Below are 15,111 nucleotides of genomic sequence, written 5' to 3'. Positions count from 1 at the left end.
ACTTGTCCGAGTCGAAGTAAATTGTACCCACTAAGCGCCTACTAGAAAGTTTCAAGCATCGGTTTGTTTCGGGAAGTTTAAGCAGAAAGAAAAGTATCTAGTAAATATGAACGAAAGTTTCGATACTACAGCTCTAGCACCTTCGGCCAATTTTGTAACATTAAGTTGTGATTATATTTTACTCGAAAATAGTAGATAAAAGCGTAAAACCTAGAAGACAGTGGATATCAGCTTGAAACAGGAGTATGGGAGTAAGGAGTATAGAGATCATTCAAAACAGCACCACTTTTTTCCACTGTATTTTAGTTTAGTTTTGCAGTTGCGTATGAGAGTCCCTTTTCTTTTTTAATTCATAGATGCTGCATTCCAACACTTTGTCATTTTGTGCTGTTTATGTAATAGGTCCACACTAATGGGGTTCTTTTGACAAATATCAAGAAGTTTCGATGTAACCTCATTCTTCCACGCCATTTCACGATAAACAATAGACCATTTCTGGATCACTAACAAACACAACTTGTTACTTATCGAATAAACCTCGCACAGACATAAACAAACTCGGAAGTAAGCTTCTCGCCTCTAATTTGGACGCGTTCTTCGACAAGCGGTGGGAAGTGCAAGTCATTGCGAGTAGCCGTATACAATACTCGCTACTTGTCAAGCATTCAGCCCGTGTAAGGAGTAGTCGCCTTTATAGTACGTTCAGACAAGTAAATGTTTTCCGCAATTGTAACTTTGTGTGTTGGAAACAATACATACAAGGATAATGTGCACAGATTTTTAGGTTACAGCATCTGTATTTGAAATGAGCTTTAGGAAACTACTGTTCTGAAAAAAATATATAAGAAAAAAATAATTAATAGAAATTTTTAAAACAGAATTTTAGTTAGTACATTAAGGAAAAATTTTTCTTATTTCTTATAACTGAATTCAAGTGCGTTGAGAATATGATGTAAATGTTACCTTCGAAAACATTGACTTGAAGCGTATGCTTTCGATCTAATATCGTAAAACATTTATTCGGCCTTTCATGCTCTTCGTTTGCTGCAAGTCGCGCAGCCAAAAAACATACGAAAGACGACGGTGACGCGTCAAAAGCTCACCACTTGCAATTTTCCAGTCTTCTCCACACTCAGTTGCCAACGAAATTCGTACGCGACGTGCGATAGGCTGTCGCCAAGAGTTCGTAAATTAACGAAAAGTTCTCGTGGAAGTGAAAGAATATATGCTAACAGTAATCTCGATTTTCTCAGAATACTGCCCTCCGGATGCACAATCTTAAAATTGTTTGAGTGAGTTGAATACGTTTTTCATTGTTTCATTTTAGTTTTTCGCAATAGGCCTTTATTTACAAAATTCGTTGAAAATATGAAAAACTTTGTTTTTTATTTGTTCTATACCGAGTGCTTCCGTTTTAAATAATTCATCATCACGATCGTTTTTTTACTATATTCGTGTATCTACCGCATTGTACATTTGTATATGATGAATAATTGTAGTGAGTGGTTTTCGTATTTAGTAGCTGATCACTAAATAAGATTTTTTTCATTAGGTGGGTTTTTAACAGTAAATTATTAGTATGGTGGAGAAAATAATACAGATTGAATTACTAGATATTTTTTATAAATTCGTCATAATTGTTTTAAAATAATTCAGACAGATTTTCTTCGAGTATAATCTGTGTTGCGAAACAATAAATTGTAGAGAATAAAAATATAAGTTTTCGTTCACTTTTATAGTGTTTTGGCGCCAGGCCTCAGTGTAATGTTGTATTTTGTTCTGTTGCAAGCATTTACTTAGAGAATGAACAAGGAAAACTTATTTTTTGCAAATTAAAAATTACTTTTAGTCATGAAAAAATTACGAAAAAGAAACTAAAATTTATTTGGTTGTTACGAGGTTTTATGACAAATAAAAAGAAACCCTCGATCATAGGCTCTAACAGTTTTGTTTTCTATCATAAAAATGTAAATTTTCACACTAAAGAGCGTGAGCGATGCAATAAATATCACAGCCAGCGGGACAGTTTTCTAGGGAAGCAATCAATTATTTTAGGAAAAAATATTCATTGATTCAAATATTTGCGTCTCTATCTTTTTACACCAGTGAGTTTAAGTTTGACTGTAACAGTTGAACAAATTGTTAAAGTTAAATTTCTTAAAATACCAAAAAATATACGCCTTCTTCATTAATGTGTTTTTTCACTATTATATTGTAGACATTTGCCATCACATTCAAAATAATAATTTTAATTATTTCAATTTGAATTATTATGTAAGGGTGCTGTAGATTCCATAACGGTGTACACACAAATGTCAGCAGTAACGTTATTAATGAAATTTATTAGCGTATAAAGTTAAATTAAATTCGCAAAATCACAAAAAAAAGTTTAAATATATGTTCTTTAATTTATGTGACAGTTCAAACGAATACGCTTTTAGTTAAGATTACATCGACCACCGGCAAACTAATTAGATTCGTGGCTCGGGTTTTAGGTGTGTGTTTTATTTTGTAATATACCGTTTGAGTCTGTAACTAGGAATAAATGCCTTAAATCGTTGACATTTTAATTTTTTTATATCCGCTTTTGGAGTATAAATCAAGTTACGTAACTACCAACAAAATGAAAAAAAAATACTTGTAGATTCCAAGATAACCTAACATTTTTTTTTAAATTTGTTGACGCGGAAGTATAAAATTTTTTATTGGATATCATATTATACTTTTGGTTAGTTTTCCTTTACGCTTTTATTATTATTTACCGGGCAACAAAAATTATCAAAACTTCATTTTTGAAAATGCTTAGGCAAACTGCTGTCTAAATTTGTTGAAAGGAGATTTTTATAGTCATTCTAACTAACACGATTTTTCATCGAAACGGTGCCGTAATTGTGATGTCAGCGTAATCGAATGCGAGGCACTGTATATCCTGAACGCGGAGACGGAACACAACACTAAAATGATGATCATAGAAGAGGAGAGAATAATGAAGAAACAAATCTACTCATCATCAAATTTAATTCAAGATGCCAGGCTTAATCTACTCGATTTTTATTGCACATACTTTTATCACAGTTACGGATACAGCGTTTTAAAATAACATAACTTAGTAGAATGAAACAATATTTTATTCATAAATTCAAATCTAAAATACATGTCATTTTTCGTATTTTGTTGTTCCTCATATTTTCATGTGTCCAATAATATCTCTACACCATTCATCACAAATTCTTACAATAATTATACTGACTTGATCTACAATAATAATCGAGTTTTGTATCTATTAATATTTTGTGTGATTCTTCCCTGTTTTAAATCATTCATCATTACACCAATTTAGAGTTTTTTTTTCTTGGAGTTTTCATGAAATTTGATAATGAAAAAAAAAAGAAATATAAATCAATTACTCAGGTATTTTTTGTGTTTTAGAAGTGAAATAGCACAATACAAGTTAATATTTTGTAAAACGGGAAATGTTATATTTTCTTAATTTTAGTACAATTTTTAGAATTCTTTAGCAAACTGTCAATAAGATAACTAGTTTTAGGCACTATATAGGATTAATGGGAAGTTGCCGCCATTTTAAAATATCAAGCACAAAATATCAGTTACAAACAAAATGGCCATATCGAACTGCTTATGAATTACATGGAATTATAATTATAGTTCTTAAAATTGAAAGAATTATAAAGAAAAGTAAATATTATTTTCAATTTTGCCACTTAAAATCACATGTATTCATTCCAAATTTTTCTGGAACGTCTGCTTATAGCGATTTCTACCAAGTATACTTTTCTCACATAAAAATGAAACACAAATGTTATACAACATACAAAAAGTAAAGGAACGTGTACGTGTACTACCAATTGATATTCCGACGTTACTTGAAATATCCTTTAGAAACAAAAAAAATTAAGAGCAGGTATTTCAAAAATGAAATTCTTGCGGGTTGGTCAGAATTAACAATTTCCTTAAAGTTAAGCAACATACTTAACTAATATCCTTAGTATCCATTATTATATAATACCTATGTTTGGGACCAACAGGTGCTTTAGAAAGATATTATTTTTTGCTGCTTGTTGCCTATTGTCAGTTTTGCAGTATACAGAGTATACGGATTACGAAAACAACTTGATATCTGATCTAGAACCGGAAATTCTTAGGTTCTAAGACAGGTGACAAATACTTAAAAAAATGACTTTGTACAATATGTTAACTATTTTTTGATTGATTTTGTTGAAATTTGGCAACTTAATATATAATTTAATTGAATAAGCCTCCAAAAATACAAACTTTTCCTATCCTTAGGTTGTTTTCATATCTATTGTAAACTAAGCATATCCGGAACTGCGTTTATAAGAACTTCTTTTTAATGACGAATTTCCAGCTGGTCGTTAGGGCCTATTTTATGACATACCTTATGTTTTTTGGTTTTAGGTACTCATTACCCTCAAATGTCGCTCTTATTGAAGATGGAAGTATGTTTCTTACTCCAGAACCATTTTGGCTAGTTTTTTGGGAAAACCACCAGAAATAAGCGTCAAACTTGACTAGCTAGACTCATAAACTAAGCTGTCGCATTGATGTCAGAGCAGCAAACAGTAAAATGTAGCGGAGGATTTGGTATTTTAAAATTAAGGTACACCAGAACCTGTAAATACACAATTTTGTGATGAGAAGTTACGAGGTAGTCCGTACGGTGAAAAGCAGCCCAATCATATTCTAAAAAAAATAATAATATTGTACAAATTATAACTTATTAAAATGGCACTTATTAATAACATACAAGGCGTAAAAGTTTATTTTCCGATATTGTTATTTTTTGTATTGTTGAAAACGGTATGTTTTGCAGAAATAGATTTAGATCACTTTTTCACTCCTTTTAAATCATTGAGATTGCTGAAATTGTTTTCATATTATATGCAGAGAAGAGCACTATTGTTAACGAAAGCACAACTGTTTTAGATCGCACTGCTATAATTTAGCAGAAATATTTGTGGTTTTCTGTTGCAACGTTTTTTTGTTTATCATGATTTAATTGGTGGTCAACTGTTAACGTGTTACCGTTTGTTATTAAATCAGAAATATCATTGAGTGTCTATAAAGTAACGTTTTAATTGACAATTCGTCATTATTAAATATAGTGATAGTGACGATACCTCTAATAAGTACAACTATACCACTGACCAAACCTTTGTCATTTGCGTAAGCATTTCGCACCCTACTCCTACTACTCGTATATTCTAGAGGAATTCTCATGCATGTATTGAGTTTATTGCCACACCCTTATTTGCAGACCATTAGTGAAGGTTGCTTCATTATAATAGAAGGAAAACATAAAATTAATGAAACTCTATGAATTCTGTGTAACACAGATGGCAAGATAAATTGATTTTCCTAATTATATATGGGAGAAAAAAAAATAGATCCCATTGAAAGTATTCAATTGTGATAATCGATAACAACATCTGGATATTAATGTTCTCCATGAGAAAAAAGCATCATGTTATATCACAATAAAAAGCATTCATAGATGAGAAACGTCTGCAACTGGCATGTCTATTTTTTCTAAGAAAATATATTTTTTGTATGAATTCGAATCTAATTTAATAGGTTCACAACAAAATAATGTCATTGTCAGGGGACACCCATGGATTAAGCGAGTAGTTTTTAATGTCAATAGAACCTATAATACTGATATAATAATATAATAATAATAATTCGGCTTTCTTGTTATTCCATATTTTCCATTTTCATGTTATGTTTGGCAGACATTGAAAGATAATTTTGTTTTGGAAAAAAAAAATATGGCACATTGTGTGCTTCTGGATTTAAAATAGTAAAGCCGTCGTCGGCACAATTCAATAATTCCAATTAATTTTTCAAGAACACTACCTACTATTTACACATCTTCCGGATTCCTCCTGCGTCGATTTTTGCTGAGTCCAACTTGCTGACGTTTCGCCAATCAACCGATTGGCTTCTTCGCATCTTAACTGAAATTGGTTTACATTCTTCTTTGTACCTGTGCTTATTTATATACTATTTCAGGGGAGCTAAAGGATGACTGATTCGCATATTGGTGACAGGTAAAGACCTGAGCTTCGGTTGCTGGTTGCTAAGAGAATTCTATGGATTTTTCTTTGACAGAAGGATTGATTACATGCAAGAATTCTAGTTTGGTGTTCTTCTAGCTTAGTTGATATTGTTCATCCTGTTTCTCCAATGTATTTTTTGCAGCATATGCATGGAATTCTGTAAAGTGTCTGTGTCACAAATAGTGTGTGTAGGTTTTCTGTAAAGTGAGTGAATGAATAATAATTTATCATCCATTTTCCACTACTCGCGTAACATATTCTCAATTAGATCATAACAAGTTGCCTTTGTCATCTACGGTCAACCCAAGACTCTGCAGATGGTGCAAAAAACTTACACTTTCATATCCTTCACGGTTTCTCTCTTACAGATTTTGCAATATCAATTGAGTTTCGGAAGACTTTTAACTTTTTCGAGGTGACGGTATTTTTTTTGTTCAGAAGAATATTCTTTAGACCAATTCATTAGAACTTCCACAGATAGATCCTATCAATTAACAAAAAATGGCAAAACGTTTGGTATTTACCTATACACTCTTGCAGAACATATATGTGTTTACTAATTTAATTTAGCAACCACTTCATGTAAACACAACATATGCTGTTGGGACGCCATTTGGCGAATCATTCACAAACTAATTTTGCCATTCTGTCATATTGCAAGTTAGATCATATTGAGTACGGTGTGCTTACACTGTAGTCGGATATATGATATTCCGCTTACCAATGCGTTTCGTTTTTTCATGGTTTTATTTATTCAGAAAACGGAAAAATAATGAATTAGGTATGATCGGTCGATTAGATCATAGAATATGGATAAGATTCCTAAAACTAATTTTGAAAATGCATTTATTATATCACTTACTGAGTATACAAATTTCATAATTACATCCTGTCGCCGTTTCGCTTCCTTTTAAATAGGAATATAATGGTTGAGTTGACAATGAATTAAGTAATAACACACCTTAAAGAGTTTTATTTCTTAAGTGTCGAGAATGGCGAAGCAACACTTAACTCTCCGTTAGATGATATTGACCGATTTTTTGCAACAATGTTATGTTGCAGTTTGAAGATTCGTGCTCAGATTGCATTATGGTATTATCTCCGATCACGTTAGGTGGAAACCGATATCAGAATCAAATTGATGAGTTATTTGCTTAGAGCTTAGACCGACCTCAGCACCGCCAAATTTATTACTCATTGTATCAACAGGACGATAACAAAGAAGTAACGGTTATCTCAAGAATACTACGATATTTTAAACGGCAACATCACCTGTCATTTTTGTGGAGACTGAGAATAAAACTTTTAAAAGTATCACTTCCCTAGATGTTATAGCACATTTGAATTCACCGGACACAATATTCGCTATAAGGTAGTGAGACCTTGAACCTTCTTTTCAGATTAATTAGTTGAAACCAATAAAACAGTCCATTTGGGTACCCAACAGCACAGATCCAATATGGCGTTCATAAAAAAAGTAACGTTTATTGAGAAGAACGAAATGTCGTTACTGTTTGTTAAACCCAACAAACGATAAAGCTTAAAGGCAAATTAATGAAATTACGGACTACATAATAAAAAACCAAATTTTGTGATGGATATTTGTTATTACTGCTGGATTTTATTAAACTAAAAAAATCTTTACTTAATAAAGCACAGCATTCGTTGTCATCTATGCGGACGGTGTTCGTACTATCCCTCATATGCCTCGGGGGTAAAATTTGTAGCTTCCGGAAATAGGGTGGCGTGTGCGTGGGGACTTACGTGGAGTGGCAATAGATGTTACTGTAGGGGTGAAAATTGTATCTTTACAACATGAAATTTATGAGATTGGATGCAAAATGTAAACCCCAATATTGTTGAGAATGTAAATATAATTTTGTATATTATTATATGAGATTATTTTATTCGTGGAAAATCAATTGGGTATTTAGAACTGAAAATGTCGCAGACTAAAAAAATAATTTCCTTTGAGCAAATTTTGCACGTGCTGCTGCTAGAATGTGGAAAGCAGCGGGTGGGACTGGTTTCTCTTATTTAATGACGGCAGGAGTGCTCTAATTTGTTTATTCACAAGGTTTATTAACCAAAGGCGGTGTCAAATTTTAAGGATGTTAAATCATCTATTAGATTTGTTAGGAATACTCTAAAGTTGTTGATACAGCGCGCCTGCCAAAAAGACTGTTCAAACATATTGACATTATTTACTGATTTTTAAAATCGGATCAAGATTTAAAATTGAACTACCGTTAAAGTAGATTATCTGAATTGCAGTGGCGGCTTAAGGGCTCTCCTAATTGGAAATTGGACTTTCATGCTTATTGCATTTTTTCTCCCCGTTCCGTTGTGTAGGTCTAAACATTATTATATTCCACCCTAATTAGTGCACTTCTGTAGTAGTTCTTTTTTCGTCCCCTATGCAAGTGTTGTAATCTACAAGGGTTGTTCCCTACATTCTAAAACTTCTTAAGGGTATTTCACATTTAATATCTTTATATATATATGAATACTTCCATAAAGTTTAAAACGCTCGATCTTCATATCAGTAAACCCTTCCTATATTCGAAAATACCATTCGCTGATGATTAAAAAACTATTGCTTCTGAATCATTAATTTAACTTTAACTGCAAATAAATTAAATCCATTTATTCCAAATGTCTCTCGGTTTCCGAACGTTCATCTCAACTTATGAGTTACATAGAATAAATACCGGTGCAGGAAGAATTTGAAACCCGAAGACAAATGCGGCACTCGAGTATTTGACCATTTACTTCGTGCTTGCAGCTCGTAAAAAAGGCAGTCACGTAACTTTTGCGAAAATAGCTTTTTAGTACTTACACTTCATCAAAAAAGAGGTTTCCTCCATTTAATAAAAACGAAAGTTATGTTATGCCGACTACGGTCGTTAGTGTTGAAATAAGGATGAAGTTGTAGAGCCTTGTGCGTATATACCAAATGGAAATTATCCATATACATTTTAGGATGACAAAAAATAAATTATTGGCAAAACGCAGATAATGTATATTAAATTATTTTATTTATAAATCATCGTCTAAAACACAACTAATATAACTAAAGTTTAACTTAGACAAAAATTGGTTAAACTTGTGCATAATCTGGGTTTTACAAATGTTTCTTTAAGTTTTGGATGAAATGCGAATAGAAACTTGGATGTGAACAAAACTGGGAGTCATTGACATTCATTTTAATATTCATATTCAGTATCACCTACTTCTTAAACTAGCTCCGTGCAGTCTTGGAAAAAGTGTGGAAAACTTTACTAGAAAAACAACGATTAGTAATTGTCTTTCTCTTTTATATAAATTGGAGAAAAGATTGATTTTATTTTTGATTAATGACATATTATACAATAAGTGTGGTAAATGGCAAGTGTTTAATAAAAGCGAGAGTTAACAAGTTTGCCAAAGCTGTTGAGTACTATACAGAGTCAGAATTCAAATCGTGGGTAATATCTTCGAAAACATCCAAACAGTTGTGGTAATATCCCGGAAATGTCCGAAGGGGCTCGCAGATGTAGGAAACGAAACTGACGTCGTAAAATGACACTTTCCGCAAGCTAGATCGGTGTATAATTGGGTATTTTAGAGAAGGCAGTAGAAAAAAATATTTAAACACTATTATATTGTAAACAATGCTTTCGTTTAATACTTGTGTAGAATAGAGTCTATGAGTATCTAACTTCTTAAAGATCCTTCGGAAAAAGGGAATATTTCATTTACATAACTAGATTCATGTGTTTTATTTAAATAATAAGTAGAGTTATTTATAAAAATAAAATTAGATTAGATTACCCAAAAAAAGAAATTTTATTTTTTCGGCCATAAATACATTACTGCAACCATATGTAACACTCGAAATGAATTATTGGTAGGCATTCTTCCTTCACAAGATTTTCACAACCAAAAATAGTGGAAACTACTTAGTTCGAAGAAGGATAAACCATTTGAAATGATTTTCCAAAGTACTCGTACAGGTATTATTACATTTATCTGCCATTGGTATGAAAATAATTCCCATTGTTTTCTAACATTTTCTAAAAATACTGTATGCTGATGAAATTGTGGAAAATTGAAATTTTTACAAAAACTCCCATTGGGTATCTATTAAACTTGTGTCATTAAGGTGCGTGCAAGTTAAAACCACAAATTAATGACATACGCAGTAATTTTATTGGATGAGTAGTAAGGACAATAGTTTGTGTTAGAATCATTAAAAATATTTTTATATAATCTAGAAAAATTTAAATTTGCCTTTAATTACTAATGGTAACAAAAAATGATTTAACAAAAGAAAGTAGAGTTATCCAAAATATATACCGTTTTTACAACCTTTAATTTTTGAATGAGTTTAAGATCCACGGAAGGAACCATTCTTTTCAGTACATGTAATACAAGCCAGGGCTGTATTTAGGATGTCAGCCGATAAGAATTGTGCTGTGCGAACTTTTGTATTTTAAGAGTAGGATTTAAAAGTAGGAATGGACTTTTCACTGCATGGACTAATAATCGAGGAATCTTATCGATGAAACTTTACACAAATCCGTCAGAGCTAATGCACTGCGCTGTCCGAGAGGCAGATTCTACATGAGCAGTTCAAATGCGAGTGTTTTGCAACGAGCAACTGCAACTAAATGTGTAGAGTAATAAAATTTCGTTAGGTATGCAAATAAACTACAGAGTGACACAATGAATACTTAAATCATCGTCATTATTTGTCATTGATTTCGTTACAAAATTTTTTTTCGAGTACAAGTAGTACCACTCGGATTTGGGCCGGTAGGGTAGTCGTAAAAAGGAAAGAATTTTATTTTAACAGAATGAAAACTGGGCATTTTGTATTTTCTAGTAAATATTATACCAAAAATGCATTATACAGAAATTAAATTACAAAAATGATGTCCGATGTATTAAGTAGTCAAGATCTTATATTTTCTCCTCTTTTTTAATGAAATTTTGGACTTTTGACCAGTTCTGTGGTGGCGCTTCTTCAATGACTTGATCAAACAGTAGATTAATTTTTAATTAATTCTGAAAGTCGTGTCATCTCTTGCTACAAATCATTTTAATTGCGGCCATGTACGTTTTAAAGGATTCAGTCTGTAATGATACTACAGTGTGCTGCTATATCTTCCACGACGTGTTTTATAATACGATGTTTGTATAAAATTCCCACATGTAACAGTTCCTTCTTTATTGAATTATTTCAAATTAAATATTTTTGGTTGTTAACCAGACAACGATTTCTTGTTTTCTTTAAGGTGATGTTAAGGTGTTAATCCTGAAAAACATCCGAATTTATGTCTTATGTCGTCGTGATAATCCCCTTATGGCATCACTGAAATGTTAGCCAACTTTCTTTTAAAAAATCCTCTTTTCTCCTAATATGGATTATTAATCTCTGCCCTTTCCCTGAATTCACCTTAACACCCATTGACAGCTTGACCCATGAAAGCTCCATAATAGGTTCGGCTAATAAAAACAGTGCCGGAGCGGAGTAGGAGTAGTTTTCACATAAGTTTGGAGTTAATAGAGTGTAAACTGTATATCCGAACGCTCCTGGACTTTTGGAGCAAAGTGTCAAACAGTTTTGGTTTGTTATTGTTTTTTTACTTCCCGGGCAGAACTAGTTTTTGGTGTGTTTATCTTTATTATCCATTTTAATGAAAAAGTCAATGTAATTGAAAGAACTGAAAACTTTGCAGACGTAATATAATAAATATATAATATAATAATAATAAACAGTTTAAAAATACGGATTTGATTCATATATCGAAATATATGAGCTTCTTAAAAGATTTTTATTCCTAAAAAGTTCCCTATATTAATAAATCAATTTAATTTCAAAACGAAACCGAAACCGCCAAATTTGTTACTATAACCAACAAGCAATAACCATCAGAAGAAACTCAAAAATCCTGGACGAGCATGTAGTTGTCGAAAAAGTTTACCTACGCTTATGGTCGTTCCTGGGCTAGGTTCCAAAAGAAACTAGCCAAAAATTTATACTTTAGACACAGCAGACGATTAAACGATGCTGCTGTTCGATGGCTAATAAAAAATCGCAATTTATTAGGAACTTTGTCCATTTCTAAACTTTGTGCTGCTAACACATTTCATCTCACCAGCGGACAGCGAAATTAGTCCCGCACTCCCGCTATTAGATGTTCAACTTTAAAAGTAGTAACTTTTCCATTACTATAATATCATCAGCATCACCCGGTTTCAGTGACCCACATATAACTTTGACGTTTTCCTCATTTGTTCCAGATGTGCTATACTGAGAAAGTACAAGGTCCGAAAATGGAATATGGCTAAAAGTTCTATCTTTAAATCAAACAAATGCCACCGGCAATAAGAACTGAAATAAATGACTCAAATAATCAACGTCACGGGAAGCTGCGACACAAATTCTACGTCATATGACTACCAAAAAGAAGAACTTAACCTACCGTATGTTATCTGCGAAATAATGGTCGCGGTGTTGGCAGTTTTTGGCAATGCGTTGGTAATTTACGTGTTTAAGAGAGAAAGACGGCTGCGGAGACGCACGAATTACTATATCGTTTCTTTGGCCGCCGCCGATTTGCTGGTCGGACTCTTTGGCATACCGTTCGCCATCATGTCTTCGGTTGGTCTGCCCAACAATCTTGAAGCTTGCCTGTTTACAGTTTCGTTGCTGGTGGTTCTTTGTACGATATCCATATTCTGTTTGGTGGCCGTGTCTGTGGATCGATATTGGGCCATCTTACATCCAATGGGCTACTCGAGAAATGTGAGGACAAAGACTGCTTTAGGTAGGTATTATTTTTGAAATTGATATTTAACGTAATCATTATTTTCAAAATATTCATCACTATTTTAATAATAACTTTATATCTAAAAAGTTATCTAGTTATTCAGTTATCGTTTTTCGTTCCTGAAAATAAACAATTATGAATATTTTGAAATTATTTTTTAGTGTGAACAATTCTTTATAATAATTTTTGATATTGGCAACTTTTATTGAGCAAACCTTGTATACAACAGAAATAATTTAATATAAGAAATATGTCTTTTTAAACAAATTATAGCTTTCCATATACCACCGATTTATGTAGACGCACAGACACGGACACAGGTTTGGGAAGTGATATGGAAAATATGCTCATCCCGTAACAAGCAAGTTATGACAATTTTGTTGGTGGCATCGTTCGTTGCTAAGTTGCTAAGTTGGTGTTTTATAAAAAAAAAATTACAGTTTTAGACGTAAGATATCACCCCATAATAGACGGGCTATTCTGTAAATAACTTATCGTTAGCAATTCGGAGCAGTAGATTTATTTGAAGTACTGATACCGACAATGGATATGTGGATATGATTGTTGCTTCCATACATGAATCAGATTGTCTAAAAAAATCAAACTTGATTTAATTATTTATTAATATTATTTAGAATGAATTCCTACATTGGCTTCAATGACGTTTCATACTTTCAAGCAAAGATTGATATTTTAACCAAGCATGGTAAAAATTTCTCATCAAAAAAATTAATTGAAATTTATAACAAATTTGGGCGACTTGATTAATTTAAAAGACGATAGCTAGTTGTGGTATTAACCATTGAGTTTTGGTTAGCTGGTTAGTTAGTTAGTTCGGTTGAGTTTCGTTAAAAAAAAAGATCTAGAATGTACCACATCTCCTATCATAGCACTCGTAGTGTTCGAGATCTATTACAGAAACATATGAATTTGTCCACCCTATACAGAGAGACTGATCGTGCATAAGTTTAAGGAAGTTCAAATGGGGTTTATCGATAAAAGAGCGCAATTTATCACAGCCCGTGTAAATTTCGATTTTGCTATTGTGTCCAAACTTGTTACTTAAGAAAAATTGTTCGTTAGAAGTAATTAAATTCTAAAATTGTAGGTAATTTACTCATTACATGTGTAAGAATTAAATTGCCTAGTTATTTTGTTCTATGCAAGTACGAGATAACTGGTGTACTATTTCAAGTCCTTAATTTTAAAGGCAATGCACAAGTTTCTCGAGTCTAGTCGATGAAATCATGTGCTACTTTTGACTTTGCGTTTTATAAATATGTGTACGTGTATATTGATGCAATTATTTTATTTTATTTTAAGATATCGGTATAATGAAGCCAACGTATATCATTAGAAAATAAATTCTAAACGATATTTAAGTGCTTATTTTGAATCAAACACGCGTGTGCTACGGCATAATGACATTTTGGAAAAAAAGTTTGATATTTCACTGCGATATGTTACAAAAGGATAATGATAATTTATTAATTAATCGTTATTATTTATAAATAAATATAAAATATATAAAAAAACAGATTCTCTATTTATTTAGGACATATTTTTCTAAAGATTTCTTTATTTCAAAGATCCACTGTTGCTGGGATGCATTAACAACTGGGGTGCACCAAACTTGTCAATTTCAATTAATATTAAATTAGTTTTTCTACTCCCTTGTGTAAAATACCTAATTACACACCGACCTAGGGTGCGGGAAGCGTCACTTTACCATGTCAGATTCGTTTCCCACGGGTCTGAGCCACTTCGGACATTTCCGGGAATTTACCGCACGAGTTTGGGAGCAATTGTATGTAAAACTAACGGTCGTAGAAAAAGTATAGTATGCAACACGTGTTCGGTAAACTTTTTAAGTCACTCGTTTATTAAACACTCGCTCCGCTTGTGTCAACTCGTGAGTCAAATGCCTTTTATGGCACTTGTTGCATATAAGTGGTGTTTTCCTCTAGATGTATCTAAATTATGGTTTTAGTATTTAGTAGTTAGTATTTATAAATAGTACTGACACCTTCGCTAATATTAACCGTAATAAAACTTCCATTTAGAACTCTTGTAAGACTCGTTCTTCGTGGAGAATCATTCGATTTAAAAACCAGTCGTAGAACAGCAAAGACTATTGAGAAAAGTGAAGTTGTTCTTTTAGGTAAAGTGGTTCTCTAATAAATTATTCGGGAAAC

General features: G+C 32.4%; 1 protein-coding gene across 3 annotated transcripts in view; it reads left to right on the top strand.

Annotated features, from left to right (window-relative positions):
• Positions 1-1,118: 1,118 nt before the first annotated feature.
• The window catches only part of LOC132703540 (adenosine receptor A2b), a 29,529-nt gene continuing 15,536 nt past the window's right edge, over positions 1,119-15,111 (top strand). The window contains exons 1-3 of one of the 3 annotated variants that reach the window (XM_060672862.1): positions 1,119-1,292; positions 4,438-4,639; positions 12,387-12,913. In XM_060672862.1, coding sequence (XP_060528845.1) covers positions 12,487-12,913 — 427 coding nt within the window. In that variant the 5' untranslated portion in view covers positions 1,119-1,292; positions 4,438-4,639; positions 12,387-12,486. Of the gene's footprint in view, positions 1,293-4,437; positions 4,640-12,386; positions 12,914-15,111 lie in introns of those variants that run through there. The other 2 variants (XM_060672861.1, XM_060672863.1) reach the window with 2 other exon arrangements.

This window comes from Cylas formicarius, unplaced genomic scaffold, assembly GCF_029955315.1.
Source record: "Cylas formicarius isolate icCylForm1 unplaced genomic scaffold, icCylForm1.1 PGA_scaffold_6__28_contigs__length_40554024, whole genome shotgun sequence".
Taxonomy (NCBI): domain Eukaryota; kingdom Metazoa; phylum Arthropoda; class Insecta; order Coleoptera; family Brentidae; genus Cylas; species Cylas formicarius.
This window is presented reverse-complemented; position numbering and strand designations above follow the sequence as displayed.